General features: G+C 34.5%; 1 protein-coding gene across 1 annotated transcript in view; it reads right to left on the bottom strand.

The window, feature by feature from the left end:
* Positions 1-7,485, bottom strand: part of TIC40 (hydroxyproline-rich glycoprotein family protein) — a 156,197-nt gene extending 148,712 nt beyond the window's left edge. The window contains exon 1 of the mRNA XM_089821947.1: positions 7,122-7,485. Within this exon, the coding sequence (XP_089678073.1) occupies positions 7,122-7,353 (232 nt within the window). The 5' untranslated portion in view covers positions 7,354-7,485. The remainder of the gene's footprint in view (positions 1-7,121) is intronic.
* Between the last annotated feature and the right edge of the window lie 13,074 nt (positions 7,486-20,559).

Below are 20,559 nucleotides of genomic sequence, written 5' to 3' on the forward strand. Positions count from 1 at the left end.
GTGTCAAAAGTAAGGACATTCTTAAGGAGTATCCAGCATCGTGAACATTTTTAGAAAGTGTAAAGATTAACGATATTTTGACAAGATTGGATCAAGGGGCATTCTGAGTGAGTGTTAAAGTTAAGAGGACATTTTAATGAACGTTTTACTTCTTAGAAAGGAATTAAGACAAAGACTCTACATCCTTGAAGGCTTACTTATCCAAAACGAAAGCAACACCTAGCAAAGGGAGAATCACAAGTGCTACAACAAATTGAAATAAGTTCCTTTTTAAAATTTATTCTTAGTAATTTAAATTAAATCTTGTGACCTTCAAATTTATATTTCAATTATGTAATAACAAAATTTAAATTGTTGTGATAGGACTATAGTAAGGTGCACCAATCAAATCACAAAGGGAAAATGTTAAATTGCTTGAGGACAAGCAATTTTGGGAAGGGTGGACTGTAATGTCCCCATTTCCGAGATCGATTTATATGATAATAGAATTAAATATATAAGATTAAACAATTAAATAAATAAACGCAATTATAATTATAATAACATTGATAAAATTAAATTATAGAAATATATACAATAATTGACATATATATCTTAAACTTAAAAAGGGATCTAATAATGATTAATTATAAAATTAAATCCAATATAAAATATATAAATAGAATTTATATTTCAAATAGTTGATGGTTAATTGAAACTGTACAATTGAAATATAAGCCTCAAAAGAATATATTACTAATAAACATTAGAAGATAACAATAACAATTATAATTTATAAACGAAAAGAGTATAACATTAATAACCAAATGAACAAAATGACTATGCGACCAAAGTCGCAACTCACCACACGTAACCATATCTACAAAGTTGTCGATGACAAAAAGTGGGGGCATGGAACTAGATGGAAGGATATATATATAATCGATACTTATTCAGCAATCAAATACAGATTGGAGAGGCTGAAGCGGAGGCAAGCCTGCAGGAAAAAATCAATAACAAGACTGAAAAGTAATATAAATAAATCAAGGGCACCATAATAAATTGAAGAGGGTATTATATAGTCAACATGTTCTCAGATAGAGATACGAAGAACAGACAACATCATCCTTTAATCAAAACACACACATATGATATAGAAGACATAAAGTAATTTATATGAGTTTGTCGTACAGCTGGGAAAGAAGAACTAAACATGGAACCACATAAAATTATGATGGCATCCATTGGAGAATATATAGCCGGCAGAGAACATAGGACAAATAATGCAGAAAAGATATATTATAGAGGAAGGAAATGTATCGCCACCAACTCTGCCCAGTCAACACTAACCAGCACTCCATCAGTATTATAACCTACAGATATAGAGATCGTTACTATGAAGAGACTATAAGGTGGTGAGGAATTTATTCCGCCTTTCACATATCATATCAGCAAGTAGACTCCAGTAAAGTTAAGGCTACAGCAGGCATATATAGACGACTTGGATTTGTTACTGATCATTTCCAATACAAAGACATATATTTTGCAACAAAGGCAACAAAGGATAATTATCTCTGATTATTATTGAATGTTTAATTGTTATTGCTTTGTTCAGGAAAATACCCACAATGTCACTATACTCTTCTAAAAGAATCAGTGGGATCCATAATCATTATTACATCATTTGAAACTGCAGAAATATTAAACTGACAAGACACAAATATTGCACATTTAATAGACTTTGCTCTATCATTAATTTCAAAGAGTACAAGATATAAGATCCCTAGAGCTAGTATCATTCAGACAGTGCATTTATATATACAAGACTAGTAATTGGTTCAAAGACTGCCACTTCTTATATCAAGACTGTCAAATTGCAAATTTTGAGATATTGTGTCAGATTAACTAGCACGAATTCTCTTACTACCCAAATCTAAGTATAAAGGCATATAGTTTTAAAAAGATCCATCCGGGGACATTACAGTTGAATCAGAGCATGATCTTGCCATCCTGTAGGGTGAATCTTATACAATGATCAGCATATAAGAATTTTCATCAAAGACATGTGAAAGAAGAAGTAAAATAAAGAACACATAACTCGTTCAACATTGATGAGCATCTATTACATTGTTTTCATCTCAGATCAAATGAGACACAACATGTTTTCGTCAGCATATACAAAAGAATAAAAAACATCAATAGAAATGAGTTTATCAAGGAAAGGAGTCAAGTAAGAAGAAGAGATAGTTCAACAATATTCAGATAAATTAAAAAGGACACAACAAGAATATCAGTCAAAAAAATATAGGGCCAATCACTAATTTAGTGATTTCTTACAGTCAATGAAAGGAAGAAATAGACTACTCTAAGTAGCCACTAATAAGACGACAATAATAATTCCCAGCAGGAATTAAGGCAGAGAACTAACCTCTCTGAAGGACTTCGCAAGATATTCTATAAACGAATATTCTTAAGGAAGTAAGGCAGAGAATCAAGTATTCTCTGAAGAATTGGAAAATAATTAAACAAATGCATATGCAAGGATGGATATACCCAAATGGTTATCCATAAGGCTTAGGATGAGTACTACCTCTCCTAAGAAGGATGGATACACCCAAAGCGGGTATCCATAAGGTCTAGGATGAGAAAGAACTCTCTCCTAGGAAGGATGGATATATCGAGATTGATTATCCATAAGGTCTTAAAGAGAGAATTATTGTGAGAAGATGGTGCTTAGTGGAGAGAGTTGTTCTATTAATTAGAGCCCCAGGAAGCACTCCCCCATGAACTAAGCATCTGATCACAGTCTCTCCTTAAGAAGGGCTTAAGTTGGGAATTAGGATCCTATATTTTAATGACTTACAAGATTGAATAATATTCTTATCATGGTTGGAGTACTAACATATGATACAGGTCTATGTCAAGGAGTTAGTCACCACCAACTCCGACAAGACAAAAATTGTAACTAGAGGAAGGAATCCACCAAAGCTTTTAAAATGTGTATGCTCTATGTCTGCATCGTGTCTTCATGCATTAATGTGTATACTTCATGTCTTCATACACTAATGTATATATATTTTGTACATGCTTTGTGTTTTCATATATCCTAGTCTATGTTTCTTAGTGATTGTCGAGGATTAGGGACATTCTCAATGAGTGTCAAAAGTAAGGACATTCTTAAAAAGTATCGAGCATTTTTAGAAAGTGTAAAGATTAACGATATTTTGTCAAGATTGAATCAAGGGGCATTATCAATGAGTGTTAAAGTTAAGAGGACATTTTAATGAATGTTTTACAGGGATGATGCTCACAGGGGTTAAGCGCACTCAGGCTAGAGTAGCATTGGGATGGTGACCTCCCGGGAAGTCTCGATGCTTCACCCCTGTGAGCATCACCTAGATCCAATGAGTGCTAAGTGTTCCATTTATTCTCATGAGAGATGGATTCATGTTGAATCACTACTCATGAAACATGGGTCAATGAGTTTGACTCAAAATCACACAGTTAAATCCTAATAGCAATATCACAATTTGACTTGCTGTGGAAATTATCTCCTAGTTATCAATTGATGAGCTTAAGGGGCTTTCTAATGAATGGTTCATAAGGCACAACACTTGGTGAAGGTTTTGCAAATGGGGTTGCAAGCTTTGAGTTTAACCATGGAGGAAACTCTATAGTTAAGCGCTCTCAGGCTGGAGTAGTACTGGGATGGGTGACCTCTCGAGAAATTCCGGTGCTTCACCCCTGTGAGCATCACCTAGATCCAATGAGTGCTAAGTGTTCCATTTATTCTCAAGAGATGGATTCATGTTGAATCATTACTCGTGAAACATGGGTCAATGAGTTTGACTCAAAATCACATAGTTAAAACCTGATAGCAATATCACAATTTGACTTGCTATGGAAATTATCTCCTACTTATCAACTTCTTGAATGCAGAAGGTATAGCAATTGAGCTTTTCAAGCTACCTCTAACAATGGTTTGAAATCAAGTGCAAATAGATGAGGGTTCAAAGATATAGCTACTTCTAATTCTACTCCTATTAATGCAAGACAATGTTGATGTCATGGTGAGACCATACTAATCCTTGTTTTGGCAAATCAACTACACCAAGGAGGGTGCAATTTTGTTTGGGTGCAAGTATGCTTTTCAAACTACTTTGCTCATCAAAACCATGTACTATGCAAGTCAATAAACATTAAGAACTCTAAGTTAAATACTTAGAATTAGGTTCAAAATTCAAATTAATCTTATATTATTATTTGCAATCAACGAACGCCAAAAGTTGTGAACACTAGTTTCATTGTTTCTTCAACAACAACAAGGTCTTCACCATCCAATTACTTTACTTCAACTATTTTAACTCTTACTCAACTCAAGCAAATCTAAACTAAGTCAAAAAAATAGGAAACCGTATAATACTCCAAAAGTTCACAAGTATTCACCATGAAAAGACAATAGTCAATAAGGAGAAATTTTGGCAAAATATTAGCAACAATTTCATCAACAATCTCCTTTACAAATGAGAAGGCCTAATTGTTCCAAGCACAATGAATGGCCAATATTAATTTGAGATCAATGGCAAGATTGTTCCAACACAGCCCTAATGTAACTATCAATTACAAGCATTAAATGTCATCCAATTACTATAAGGCACCAATCTATGGGCCAATGAAAAAATGAATTGCTTTGATGGACCACTGATAAAATTTGTTAGGTAAAGACATAATATACATCCCACATGCCATCTTGGAATAACTGGATTTGATAAACTTAAGACACATGAAACTAGAATCCTATAATTAATTGACGAATGGGTACCACCTCAGCCCATATATATTGGGTTTCATTAATTTTCCAGAAAAATATGCAACGTATGAAAATAAAGATCTGTTCTGGGAAGATTATGGATCATAAGCAGCATTCCCATCTAATTTTCTGCTGCATATTGTATCCAAAGACAAAAAAAATGAACTTAAACAGCCCTTCAATACTTCCCATTTTGTCAGCATTGGTTCTTTCCTAGTCTTTAATGCCTCGGATAGGCTCTACCACCATGTCACTGAAAAACAACTATATTCAGACATGCAAATGCTATTTTACATTCATTCACTTGATAGACACTCAAGGAGACTTCAAATTGCTAACTTATAACATGAAAAGTAGTTATGCACATCTAAGTGGATGAATACACACACTACATTCCTGTGAGTGAAACTACAGATAGGTAATACTGTATTGTGTTATTATTTGTAGAAGAAAGACCTAAAAGCATCTTACACATTGCAATTTTCTCTTCTTGGCAATGGACTTTCAACATGTGTAAATACATTTGATAAGCACTTTGACTCACTAGTCCAATATGTCATGTTATAATGTTGTGGTGGTGACTCATAAGCACACAACCCAATTTCAAATCCATGTACCCTCAAATCTCTTTGTCGACTAATAGGAAAGAAATACGATTCTAAATCTTGTTTGTTAGTAATTGAGTTTAGAGCAAAGGTGAATTTGGCAGCTAATGAGTCAAACTAAGGAAGAGAAAAATAAACTTCACTCTTATTATGTATGTCATTGAGTTCGAAGCAAAGGAGATTGAGGAAACTGAAGAGGTCAAGCTAAGGCAGTAAAACTAATATACTCTTGTTATGCATGTAATTTAGATCAACGCAAAGAAAACTAAGGAAGTTGAAGAAGTTGACTGAAGGGAGAGAAGGTGAAGGTGACTTTAACCTGATTGTATATGTCGAAAAACAATGCAAGGTACATTCAAGTTATGGAACCACAAACATAGATAACCGCAAGCAAGAGTTCAGCTTAAAGGGACTCTTAACGTCTATTGGGCAGGATGGTCCAGAAGATGCAGTGTTCACTTCATCAACTAACAGATGAGAAATACGGCCCTAATTCCTCTTACTTATGTAATTGAGTTTGGGAGCATTAGGTAGCTAAAGAGTGCAACTTGAGGGAAAGAAAAATAAAAATTTCTCTTTTTACGAATGTTATTGAGTTCAAATCAAAGTAGACTAAGGAAACTGAAGAGGTCGACCTAAGGCAGTGAAACTAACACTAAGGTCAAAGCAAAATAGAGTAAGGAAGTCGAAGAGATTGACTGAAGGGAGATAAGGTGACTAGTAACCTAATCAGACATGTAGAAAAACAATGCAAGGTACATTCAAGTCATGGAGCCAGAGACACAGATGCCCCCGAGCAAGAGTCAGCTTAGAGGGAATTAATTAAAATAAGATCTCTTAACATCCATTGGGCAGAAATGGTCCAGAAAATGTAGTTCTCTTCATCAATTAAAAGGAGAGAAATACGATCCTAAATCGTGTTATGTAATTGTGTCTGACACAAAGAGAATTAAGTAGTTAACGAATTTAGCTTAAGGGAGAGAAAAATAAACTTAACTCTTGTTACAAATGTTACAGAGATCAAAGCAAGGCAGACTACGGAAACTGAAGAGATCACCCAAGGCACTGAGACTAACATTGACTTTCGCTGCGTATGGAATTAAGGTCAAAGCAAAGAAGGCTATGGAAGCCGAAGAGGTTGATTGAAGGGAGAGGTGATTTATAACTTCATCATACATATGGAAAAGCAATGCAGCTACATTCAAGTTATGAAGCCACTAACACAGATGGTTCCAAGCAAGAGTTCAGCTTATAGGGAAGTTATAAAAGAAGATGACTCTTAACATCCATTGGATACTAAACTGCTTATAGGGAAGTTATAAAAGAAGATGACTCTTAACATCCATTGGATACTAAACTAACATTTAAATTTTAAAATTTTAAAAAAACTCGGTTAGCAAATGTTCCATATGAAGTGGGCCCAAGGAGAAGTTTAAGCGTTCGTACGTTAGGACCATTGATGAGGCAAGAGATTTTTTTTTGTTGATGTCCGTCAAGCAAAAAATGTAAAATTCCTGCAGTCCCTACAGGAAGGGCTCCCCGAATACAACATCAAAAATAAATTAAATATAAAATGAATGTGAACTTATTACCCTCTATTCTATAAACCCAAAGAAAGAAAATAACAAGCCTAACATCTAGCCAGAACATGGGATTCCGAACTGCTACTTCGAAATTTTAATAGCAAAAGTAAGTTTGGCAGGAAAGTTGGCAAAAGAAAATCTGACCACTTCTCCGCGACAAGCCGCTATCTTGAGCTTGAGCTTTGCAATGTAAATCCCTTCTTCCAACTTTGGCTGTGAATCCGTTCAATTTCATGCATAGTTTTCTCTGTAAAATCCGAATTTCCGGATAAGAAGAGCCGTTAAATTGTGCGGAAGATCCGGTTCGCTGCGGAGGCCTCGCGGGGAGGAATGGCTGGTCTAAAAGCAACCCAGGGTTTGCCAAATTGGCCGCCATTTCTGCTGCAGTATTGGAAGACTACGATCGTCACTGCCCAAGCAAAGGCAAGAAATATAGAAGAATAAAGATAAAATCGGGGGTTTATCACGTATTAGATTAAACAAGGGTTTTAGAATCTAATGTTAACATTTCCTATGTTGGATAAAACAAAACTATCTCGGTAGCTCGGGGGCATTTGATGGCGGTATTGGCCGTTTTTGCACTTTTGAACGGGTTAAAAAATTGTGACCGTATAAAGATAATTATCAATGTGACAAGTAAATTTATTACTAAACCATCAATATTTGTTATAGACAACTTAGTATTTTAGTATTTTATTTAGTATACATAAATGTGATCTCATAATATGTATGATATATATGATACATATATATTAGTTTATGTTGATATGTTTATTTTTTTCTTTTCTTTTTAAGATATGTTTCTATTTTGTAGTTTATGTTGATATTTTTATCTTTTTTTTCTTTTGTTTAGATATGTTCCTATTTTGCATTTTGGTGATTGCATATTTATATTAATTTAGAAATTTGTTGAAATAGAATATATAATAAATTTTAAAAACTTTTTTTAATATAATTATATTAATTTAAAAATATGTTAAAGCATATATATGAATTTAGAAGCTTGTTTCTTTATTTGACACTTTTGTATAGATTACTAATTACTAATTATAAGTTATTCATAGAGAATTTTGCATATTTTACAATTAGTATTTATTATTTGTTAAATTTTAAACTTAAAATGATATATTAAATTGTTTTAAAACAGAAAAATTAACATTCAACTTTTTGCTTAAAACGTAAAATGAAAGGTATGAAAAATATTTAGCCATCATGAAAAAATCATATGACACGCAAGGGCGGCCATCAAATTCCAGGCTTGCTCGAAGGATCAAATTTATTGATACAATTAATCACTAATCAAAATCCCTACACAACCAAAAGATGTAATTTGATAACCAAAACTTAAAATTAATTTCAGTGATTTACTTCGCTACTATGTCATTAAGGAGAGATTTTTTTTATTAAAAAAGGAGTAAAGATTTATTCAAATAAATTCAAAGATACAAAGCATAAGTTCAAAGTCTATAGAATCTTGAAAGAAACTTTCGGAATCAACACCACTACACTACTGATCCTTGTCTTCCAACAAGAACCTCTCTTAAGTCTCAAGATAATCAAGAGGTAGCCTATTCCTCCCATCAATATCCCAACTACCAATATTCTCTCAAGCCCACTTTGCCAAGTAGTCAACCACTTTATTCTACTCTTTGGACATATGGCAAAAGAAAACAAACTCTAGGGAGTTGCTCAAACTCAAAATCTAACAAACTGCAAAGGTCAATTGCCAACATCATCCATATCCTATTTGTTCAACATATCCACAAAAATATGAGAGTCTGACATATAAATAATCTTCTTTCATCTTAGAGAAATGTCTTTCTCAACAACAATCTTAATAGCAAGAGCCTCCATCAAATTATTACAGTGTTGTCCTTTTCAAATAGAGAAAAAATAAATAGCAACTTCATCATTACATCTAGCAATACCACCCATACCAGCATGCCTTAGGTTCTCACAAGAGGAACCATTTGTATTAATCTTTAAGACACCACTTGAAGAAGGCATCCACCTCCCAATTCTACAAACCCCATCTTACCATGATGGGATTTTTTGGAAACAATGCAACAACATCTATTATCCCTTAAGCTCAAATTCCTACAATAGCATAATCATTGGAATCCACATTTCCAGGCATGTCATATTTTGTATAAATAGTCTCTTAGAGCCTACTACCATTTTTGTCTCACATCTTAGGGCTCTCCACTTTAGTGTCACGAAAATTTTTGTAGTTCCTCTCCACCCACAAATTCCAAATAATTAGAGTGGGCCAAATAGTCCAAGCCACTTGTAGAAAGGATGCCTTCAGCAGAGGTCTACCCAATCTAGGGAGGTAGCATGAATATAGGCATGTTGTCATGTTACCCACCACCAATGTCATATCTCTCTAGAAATTGGACATTTAAAAAACAAATGGAAGTTGCATTCTTCACTATTCACACAAAGAACATAGATAGAGGGACCCTGAATTGGTGCTTCCAAAAGTTATCCCAAGTAAAGTATATGTTTTTAACAACTAGCCATAAGAAAAAAATTACACTTAGGCCAAGAAGAGTAATTCCAAACCTTTTTCCACGAATACATGCCCCCAGCCCATGCCATTGCTCATACAACAAAGAATAACCTACAACAAGGGAAAAAAATCCTTTAAGATTAGGACCCCAAACTAGAATGTATATTTCTTTAAGGGAACTACATAGTCATCCTCCAAGATTTTAACCAACTCAATATGATCCTCAACTAAATCATCCAAGGGACACCCATGTGGCTCTTTCCAACAAGTAATCTCATGATGACCCTAACACTTTGTGGATTTAAAATTCTCCAACCTAACCTAGCTAGCATTAGTAAAAATATCACAAAGAGAGTAGCTTGGAGAAGCTAGTGAGAATAGGAGGGTGACCATCCCAAGAGAACTTCCATAAAAGAGCATAAGAGCCCCTATTCCAAATCTAGAATAGGCCTTCCTTTATAAGTTGATAACATTTTTTAAGAGTATCTGAAATACAAGATCTTTTTCAAGTCAACATGTGTTGAGGCACATTGTGGCTATCAACACTAGCAAAATGCTTGTGGACAATAATCTTGGCTCCTAGTCAATATAAGTACACCACCTCTAATACAAATGCTCAAGATTTGCTAACCAAACCAATAGAATGAAGATTGAGGCCTCCAACATGCTTCAACCTATAAATGAATTCTTGATTACCTAGCTTCACTTAGAAGAAAGAAGAGTTTCATAACATATGAATTCTTGGGAGAGAGCATTTGTAAATACAACACATTCTTTAGGAGAATCACTCTCCAAATAGAAAATGGTATCTAAAAGCTCAGCGATCTAACTTACTTTGAAACTTGTCTAGAATCCCTAACCAAAACTATCTACATTGAGATCCTAAGGCCAAAGGAATCCCAAGGTACATTAGAGGGGGATAGCAAATCTAAAATATGAGGATTGTAGGAATCTTGCTCTGAATAAAATGAGGACTATCCAAGAAATAAGTAGAAGATATGGGTAATTAATTCTTCGACCAAAAGTCTTCAAGTAGATATCTAAGACTCTCCTAAAATTCATAACCTCATTGATTTCGGTCATACCCATCAAAGTTGTACCATCTACAAATTGAAGATGAGAGTAAGGGTGCAAAACATTTTTCCAACTCCAACACTAGATAAGACACTGTTGCACTTGAGATTTGATATATTTGTCAAGTCCCTCTACCATTATAGTGAATAAATAAAGGGATAAAGGATATATCCATTTTGCTGCAAACATATTTGTCTCCCAATTTTACCAATTTACAATGTTAACTCAATGGCCCTCTTTTGGAAACAAATTATATCATCCAACAATTGGGGAAGTACAAAATGGTTACTTCCCTCCAAATTTTTAAAAAGGTACAACTCCCTCACACATATTTTTAATGAATATATGCTAATCTACACAACATATGCACTTTTGACCAAAAAGTACGTTAGGTGACTCACATTACTCTTAAGTAAGGAGCTTAATTCAATTAACACAGACTAAATCACGCATTCAAAAAACCAAATTTTCTTACATCTTATGAATTTTTAACCAAAAATTCAATGAGATATGAAATGCCTATCCACTCTAAACCAACCAAAATAACACAAAGCCTAAATGTAATATTTGCAAAGAAAACATTTGTCTCATGAATTTGAACCCAAAGATTCAAATAACTTTGATATGTTAATTTATATCACTGATGTTCGAAGATAGAAATATATATGGTTCTCAAAGTATGTCAATTCATTTCATTCCACCAAACCAAAAGGAAAATACTTAACTATCAACACTTCTATTCTTAATCACCCTCTACCAAAATTCCTAACCCTTACTTAAGTTTATGCTCTACATATATAGTTTTTGAGATAGCTAGGAGATCTCTGTCATGCCCAAATTTTTGAACAAGATACACACACACATACTACTCAAGAAAATTAAAATTAAAATTTGAACACTTTAAGAAACCACATTTATAGATTATTGCTACAAATTTCAAATACATCTAATCATATTCAAGGAAATATTTAAAGTGAAATGTATTCACAAATTTGACATGTCTCTTACAATATTACAATGACATCTAGATCTTACAACAAATCAAGATTTACATAAATGAAGGTCTACATTTGATCTCTTACAATACAAAATTTTTACAAATATTTATAATAAATAATCTTGAAATCTCCAATAGAAAATGAAATCTTCCAAGCTTTTCTTCAACACAAATTCATATGAAACTTGTAGAAAACAACACTAAAAACTATGGAGAGCTCGCCTCCCAACCTAGGTCTCTATGAGACCAGCCACCGAGCTTGGAGAACCAAGACCAGCCGGGTAACAATCAAGCACAAACACATAAAACTATAATTATAAGATACAACATTTAACACTCTTTTTGAGCTTACACAATAGGTTACCATAGCAACCAATAGAATGGGTGAAGGTGTGCCTAAATCCCTGAGGAGAAGCCAAATACATAAACCCAAATCTTCCTTCACAAGGCACACAAAATGAATATAACTCTACAAAAATTCTCCCCTTATCACCCCTCAAGTGCATAACAAATGTATTAGCACATACAACCCATACTACATGTGTATCCCTCTTTCTTTCAGGGAAGAGACTCTGCACTCAAGGGAAAGGCCTAACTAACCTCTTTACCTAAAGGTCACTGCTTCCCTTCCAAGGGTGAGTGATGTCCTTCCACACCCATAAAATCATACTCTCAAAATCAAAATGAAAAGAAGGCAATAGAAATCCATCCACACCCAACAATGCAACATAGACAATGAACAATACACATATGCATCTTTAAAAAAATTTACACAATTTTTATTCAGAAAAGCAATACAATACATAATTCTTAAAACAGGGCAAAAGCTCCAACCTTTCTCCAAGATATGGCAAATGAACCAATTTGAGAAGAGCCATCTATCCTTCCTTGATCCAAACTCCAAAACATAAAATCTCTAAAACTAAACTAAAGTCAAAATTAAAGCCCTTTACATATAGTAATAACATGTAGGTAACTCAATTTCACTAAAAGAACACCCTAGGACTCTAATAAAGCCCTAAAGTCATGCTAAACTTGAAATCCAAATTTAATCTAATTAACACCTTCATATGGTAATTTTAACCAAGGGTATATAACTTAAGCATTTCTAATTGGTTGGAATTAAGGTTGGATGTCTTTTGCCAATACCTAAATCTAACTTGCCACTTATACACATAACAATACAAGTGCAATGTGACATTATAAAATATACAGTTAACATTATGAGTGGAAAATATAATCTAACACACTCATTCACATTATGTTCACAAAGTAAAATACTAAAAAATGAGGCTAAGATCTCTTCATTGGATATAGCCTTAGCATTCTCAGTTGACAGAAAGGTATAGTCTTGGTTCTCCATTTTGTCATGGTTATTTCATGCACACTCAAACCGCATATCAGTAGTCCAAGATGATAAATCATATGCATGTATAAATCCTATATCAATTATATATTCATAGTTGAATCAAACATAAAATATTCCTCAATTGAATTTCAAATAACATTTTTCCAATTCTAAACCAAAGTGCATCATCAAGTAAACATGACATAATTTTGCTCACATTTACAGGAGATCATGATTATCCATCAATAGAGTAAGCAATTAGAAGCATAAATATACTTTAATCATCAACATCATAAAAAGCCCTAATCATAAATAATCATTGTAAAAATAAAGAATTCCATAGTATCAAATAGTTTGAATAATAGTCCAAAATAATCCAACATATAACAAGGTCTGGAAATAAAAAGTAATTGAAATGCAAATAAATTGCTATGCTATGCTATGACGGGCCAATGTGAGGCCTCACATCCCCCCCCAGGAATGAACATCCTCCTAGAGTTCACCAAAGAGGTACGGGTATTATGCTCTCATCTCGGTTGCGTCCTCCCATGAAGCTGTGACCTCATCATAATAGTCCCACTAGACTCTAACCTAGTCCAATTCTCTGCCTCAAAGCATTAGGGTCCATAAGCCAAGAATGTGAATGGGCTACAATGCTAACTACCCGTCTGACTTCACCAACAAGGTATCCTAATCTACAATGTGAGATTCATCATAAATATACTTCCTCAATAATGAAAATGAAACACATCGTGGATGTGTAATAAGCTAGGTGGCAAAGTTAAACTATAGGCAAATGGTCTTATACTCTCTAGTATCTCAAAAGGTCCAACAAAATGAGGCACCAACTTGGAACCCTTTCCAAAATGGACTAGACTCTTGTGTGGAAGCACTCTCAGAAAAACTCTATCACCAACCGTGCACTCCCTATCTACCCTCTTCACATCAATGTACTCTTTTGTCTATCACAAGCCTCCTTAAGACATTTCCTAATCAAATCTACCTGTTGCTACATATCCTTGACCAGCTATGGTCCAATAGACGCTCTGTACTCAATCCTATCCCAACTCAGAGGAGTCCAGCAAGGTCTACCATATAATGCTTGATAAGGTGGCATACCAATGGATGAGTGATGCCCATTATTATAGGAAAACTCCACAAGATGAAGGCACTCTTCCAATTTGACCTGATGATCCATAACATACATTCATAACATATCCTCCAAAACCTAATTGACTCTCTCAGTCCGTCCATCTATTTGAGGGTGATATGTTGTACTAAAATTAAAACTAGTAAGTACCCAAAGTTGTCTGAAGCTCACTGCAAAATGAAGATGTCAACAATGAGTCTCAATCAGAAATGATCTTACAAGGAATTCCATGAAGTCCAACAACATCTCGCAAAATGCCAGTGTTACTATTGGTGTTGTAAAGGTAGTATGAACAGATGAAAAATGGGCAACCTTGGTCAACATATCAATTGACACAAAAATAGCATCATGGTGATGAGAAGACTATTGGAAATATAAGTGGAGTAACTAAGAGGGGAGGGGTGAATCATTTACTACAAAAATAAATCCTAGATCCCTTAGATGTCAATACAAGCTCTGATTACACTGCATTTTTTTGTAACTCAACAAACACATATGCACTCAATTTACACTAGTAGATACTGCAACTTGACAATAACTGAAACAACAGTAACTCGACAAATGCCAAACTTAAGATATTTTATGTGATTGGCTTTAAGATTAACTTAGTTGCATACACATAAAAGAAATAACATGAACAAAAGTGACACCAAGATTTAACATGGAAACCCAACTTGGAAAAAAACCACCAATTACAACTAGTTACTAATTTTCACTCTTCTGAAGTGAGCTCTATTAGGAGCCAACCCTGTTAATGGTTACAAAACACATTGTTAGGTGTGACCCTATTAGAGGATTTAATTACCTTATTAAGAGTGGCCTTGTTAGAGGTCTTTAGACACTTCAAATAGAAATTCCACCTTGTTAGAGGATTTACAAATAGCTATTAAGCCAACTCGGTTAAGAGATTTAGATCACTACTACAATGGTTAGAAAGTAACAATGAGATGGCTTGATTTTTGACACAACTAAATTGTTGATTACAAATCTCAATTATGGCATGAATACTTGATCCTTCCTAATTGAATGTATCTTTGCAACTCAACAAGGATATTTTTCTTATCCTTCTAATTTGCTAACTCTAAGCATCATCAAATCTTATATTTTGTTCCACATATTTAATCCTCAACTTGACCTTATATTTATAACTTACACATTGTCCAATCAGCTTGAATACAACTTATAATATTTAATACTCATCTCCTTAGTCGGCTAGAACCAAAAATTAAATCAATTGAACTTAATATGCCAAAATAAAAAAATCCTTCATTAGTCGACCATGCTCAGTAGATGCTAACTCAGAAATGATTTTCCTATGTTAACCCAGTGAACTCGAGTAACACTGCATATTCACAAAGTTCCTTTGGCAACCAAGTGAGCTCAATTAATACTAGTTCCATCCAACATTTCCTTCATTAATCGAGTGAGCTCGATTTACACTCAACTTCTATAAACTTTCCTTTGACGATCGATTGGACTTGGTAGATTCTAACTTCTGAACTAGGCAAAATTTGGAATGCTCAGAAAACACAAGAAATTGTCTTTATCACCCGGGTGAGCTCAACATACACTAACTAGAAATGAAATGACATTTTGTGTAACATCAAAGACAATACACAATACACAATTAATCAATTGTTTTCAACAAAGACTAGAGACCAACAATGAAGTCCATAGAAATTACATCCCACTTCCACTCAGGTATCTCATGCAGCTGTAATAGTCCTCTTGGATGATTATGCTTTGCCTCCACTCTTTGGCACTCAAGACATCTAGCTACTATATTGGTAATATACAATCTCATGCTTGGCTAATGATATAATTGCCTCAATTTTGCATGTAACTTCTTAACACTAGGATGTGTTGCATATGGTGCTCAATGAGCCTCTAATACAATGAGCTCATGCAGATCACTGGTAGAAGGTACATAAATGCATCCTCAATATCACAAAATTCCATCAAACTCCAACAAATAATCCACATACTTCCTTACTAGGGTCTCTAAGAATGACCAATCTAACTAACCTTTGCATACAACTTATTTTCAAGCAAATGGCATAAGATTTGCTCTCTTAAATTGGTTCTAGTAGCCATGGATGATATCATATGTCATCTCATACTCAAAGCATTTGTAACCACATTCTCCTTCCTCTTGATGTAATAAACATCAAAACCATAATCACATAAGAACTCCATCCATTGCCTCTACCTAGCATTAAGGTTCAACTGAGAAAAGATATACTGTAAGCTTTGATGATCTAAATGAAGCTCAAAATGGTGACCTAAGAGGAAAATTCTCCATCTCACCAAAGCATGAACTACTACAGCGAGATCTAGGGCACCAGTACCATAATTAAGCTCATGAATCCTTAGCTTCCTAGACTCATATGTTATAACTCGACCATCCTGCATAAGGACTGCTCCTATGCCATCCAAAGAAGCATCTATACACATAGAAAAATCCTCTAATTGATCGGACATGACAAGAATAGGTGCATTGATAAGTGCTCTCTTGATCTTATGAAAGGCTCTGTCGCATTTTTTTGTCCATTCAAACTTCTTTCCTTCCTCTGAAGAGACGTGATGAGATGAGCCAACCTAGAAAATTGTGCCACAAAATGTCTGTAGTAACGTATTAATCCCATAAAACTCCTCACCTCAGTGACACTAGTAGGTCTAGCCCAATCCATAATGGTTCTAATTTTTGATGGGTCTATTGAGATCCCATCACCTGTAATAATATGGCCTAGAGAATGTATCCCAAGTCTAAAGAAGGCACACTTCTCCAAACTAGCATACAAATGATTCTCCCTCAAATATTGTAGTACTTGTCACAAGTGCTCCTCATGCTCTTTCTCATATTGAGAATAAATCAAATGTCATAAATGAACAACACCACAAATTTATCTATAAAAGTACAAAATACTCCATTCATAAGATTCATGAATATAACTGGAGTATTCATGAGGCCAAATGGCACTATAGTGAATTCATAGTGGCCATCCCATGTATGGAAAATAGTCTTGTGGATATCACTCTCCACTATCCTTAATTGATAATAACCCAACTTAAGATCTATTTTTGAGAAGACACATACACCCTTTAGTTGATAAAAAAGGTCATCAATCCTAGGTATTGGGTATCGGTTCTTGATGGTTACTTTGTTTGGTTGTTGATAGTCGATACACAACTTAAGTGACCCATCTTTCTTCTTTACGAATATGACTGGTGCACTCCAAGATGACACACTAGGATGAATATGCCCTTTCTCCAAGAGCTCTTCCAACTAAATCTTGAACTCATTGAGCTCCTATGTGGTCATATTGTATGGTGCCCTAGAAATAGGCTTGGCTCTTAGCACTAGATCAATGTGGAAATCAAGCGCTCTAGATGGAGGCATACTAGGAAGCTTTGAGCGAAACACATGTGCAAACTCCAGTAAGATAGGAAAATCATCAAGGGAAGTCTAATCCAATATATAACAAGGTCTCAAAATAGAAAGTATTTGAAATGTAAATAAACTGCTATGCTATGTTATGATGCGCTAGGGTGAGGCCTCACAATCTCCTTGAAACCCAACCTTATGGTGATTAAAACAAACAGTTAATACAACTAAATGAACAAATGTCCCCAAAGTTCAATTAATAACTAATATCTCTAAAAACTAACTAGACAACCAAATCAAGTTCTGCCTCCTGTACTTGGTCTTCCTCCAATGTGGCATCACAAGTGAGCTTCCAATCTCTCTATGCACTCACAAACTCTTGCATTGATGATGCATTAGGATTCTTTAGTCTTGGCAATCATGCTCTCCACGTGTCCTTCTCCCATTTGAGCTTCACAATTTGGTCAACATATTTTGGCAACTAATCAATGCAAAGATACATCATAGCTTTTACTCATGCTCCTTTAGTAAAATCATCAACTATAGGATTCTTCTCTTCTTTGATGGCTAACATGGTTGCCTCAAATGATTTAATTAAAGTCTCTACATCTTTATTCCCTTCCTCATATTGTAGGATGCATGTGAGGTTAATAATCTTCACGTCCATGACCATACTCTCATACATTTCTTTAATTTCCTTTTCAATGGATTAAATCCCTGAAATATAAACTTTGAATAGGGAAATTCTCCATCGTATATTCTTTTTAAGAATATAAAGCATGCGTTCATCAACCACCTCTAGAGAGTTTTTGGCTAGGAATTTGGATGCTCTGTACTTCTCAACTTCTAAGTTTTTCAAAACTACAGTGGCCCACATCCCCTCGTTGGCTTCCCAACTTGGAATCTATTTTTGAATCTCACCCAACAATGCCCCTGCATCATTAAAAATAATGGTGGGTTCTAGGATAAACCTATTCCCCTCTTTTATCAATCCATTGATCCAATAATCCATTGTGGTAGTCAATGTTATACCCCTTTGGATTTGACTTAACAATTTGTTGGTGTCTGGAGAGTTTGGGTCAAAGGCTTGTGGTACCCAAGCCAAAGACAATGGTACAAAGTTGTTGAAGGAATCTATGTATTATGCCATGGTAGTTATGATTTATTTGAGTAACCTTTTATCTTGACTATCCTTTTGAAAATGTATTAGCATGTGCTATGCAAAGTATTCAAACAAATGATATTTTGTATCCATGTTCAAAATCCCCATATCTACCTTATTCACTTTGAAATGACTAATGGCCAAGTCTAGATCTCCTTATTTTGGTTTATACAAAGTAACTTTTGTTGTTACTCTCCCTATTTTGGGGTCTATTGTCATCCTTGCAGTATTCTTTGCTCTCTTAGGTTTGGGCACCTTCACTGTGTATTTTCTCACCATATCCTTAATAGGAATAGAAATGGGTATCATGTTGTGCTTCTTACTTATAGAATTAGTTCGTTATTGGGGCATTGAACCAAGAGACACTTCCTCTCCTACTGGTTTGATAGGAGTCACTAGAGTATCTACCATAGGAGTGATATTGTCCAACATTTCCTGCCTCTATTGTTCATGTTTTAGTGAGGGGGAGCTATGTTCTTTCTCCTTGTCCAAGTCCACAAAAGCTACCTCTTGTGATGTCATTTTGTTGTGTTTTTTAGATGTAGTTCTAGACTTGGTTTTAAATATGACAAATGTTTTGTCATAGGTTTAGAGTCTTGTTCATTAGAACTAGCCCTTTTCCTAAGAGATGTATTCTGCCTACATCATCAATGAAGAGACACACGTTAGAAGTACTGACAAGGGAATATAGGGGACTCTTATCAAACTTTTATAATTGAATCATTTATGCTTTCTCTTTTTTATTTTGTTTCAACCAATTCTCGGTGTATATGATAATAGCTCTGGCCCTTTGGAGAATATTAACTTTTCCTCCCTAGTCTAGTCAATTACAGGTAAATGACACTTCATCTAGGTTTTGATAACCTAGTTCAACAATGTCAGAACCGCCATCTTCCACTACCTCTCTATCATTCTTAGTTGTAGAGTAAAAATTTGGGTCAATTAAAATCTAGAATAATCTTGATTATCAATCTCCCTTTCATTAGTGCAATCTTCCCATAGGTCCTCTAAATGGGGAATTAGTTTTATTTGATCTTTCAATTATAGGGCTTGGCTAGAAAACCCTTTGTTATCAAATCATTTTATCTCATAATAATAATCGAGGACAAAATTACATAAATCAAGCCCATACTTACTACGTCATTCATGGTTCTACATGCAAGGTGGTCCATGTGGACAAAGAAAAACACATGCCACTTTTCCTGGGGGATATACTTCCTGACTACACAATAAAGTTGTTTGCATATCTTTACAAGCACAAAATAGTCTAATGCATGCCTTGGTAACTTCACAGGTTCCTCTTTAAAACCCCCAACTCTAATATATGTGAACATAGGGAATTAGATATAGAAGTTGCCATACACTTGAACAAAACTCTAGGCTTCTTGTGACATTCTCTTTCCTAGAGTCCTGACTAGTTGAAGACATAATTTTTCCATAAAATCATCATGAACCTTCATGTAATTCTCAAGGGATATGTTTTTATGTAATATAGAGTAGTATTCATAAATAATGATGTTATTGTCCCAATTTTCATGTGGGATACTAGTTAAATTCTAGGTATAGGCCAAACAATACATTAAGTAAGAAGACATGAAGAAGTCTTTCTTGACTACCCAAGACAACTTGAGTTGTTCCCTCAATGATCCCAATATGATTTATCCTTGATCCATTTACTTTTTACCCTCTATGATCATTTAATATAAAAATACATCCAATCTTCGAACAAGAAAGCTTTAGGGGAACCCTTTACACTATATAACACTACCAAGTCATGGATGTACAACTTCATGTGGTCTTTATTCAGGCTTTTGTATAGTTGAGAACCTCCTTTATAAAAATTCTTAGTCCAATTTGTTGAAATTAAATTGCAATACTTCTCAAGAAATTCATTGAACTTGGCCAAAGATTGGGTAGGGTGAATTCTAAAAAGGCATGTTCATGAATTTTTAAT

The sequence above is a fragment of the Cupressus sempervirens genome, chromosome 3 (assembly GCF_028749045.1).
Source record: "Cupressus sempervirens isolate cs-2001-9-10 chromosome 3, ASM2874904v1, whole genome shotgun sequence".
NCBI lineage: Eukaryota > Viridiplantae > Streptophyta > Pinopsida > Cupressales > Cupressaceae > Cupressus > Cupressus sempervirens.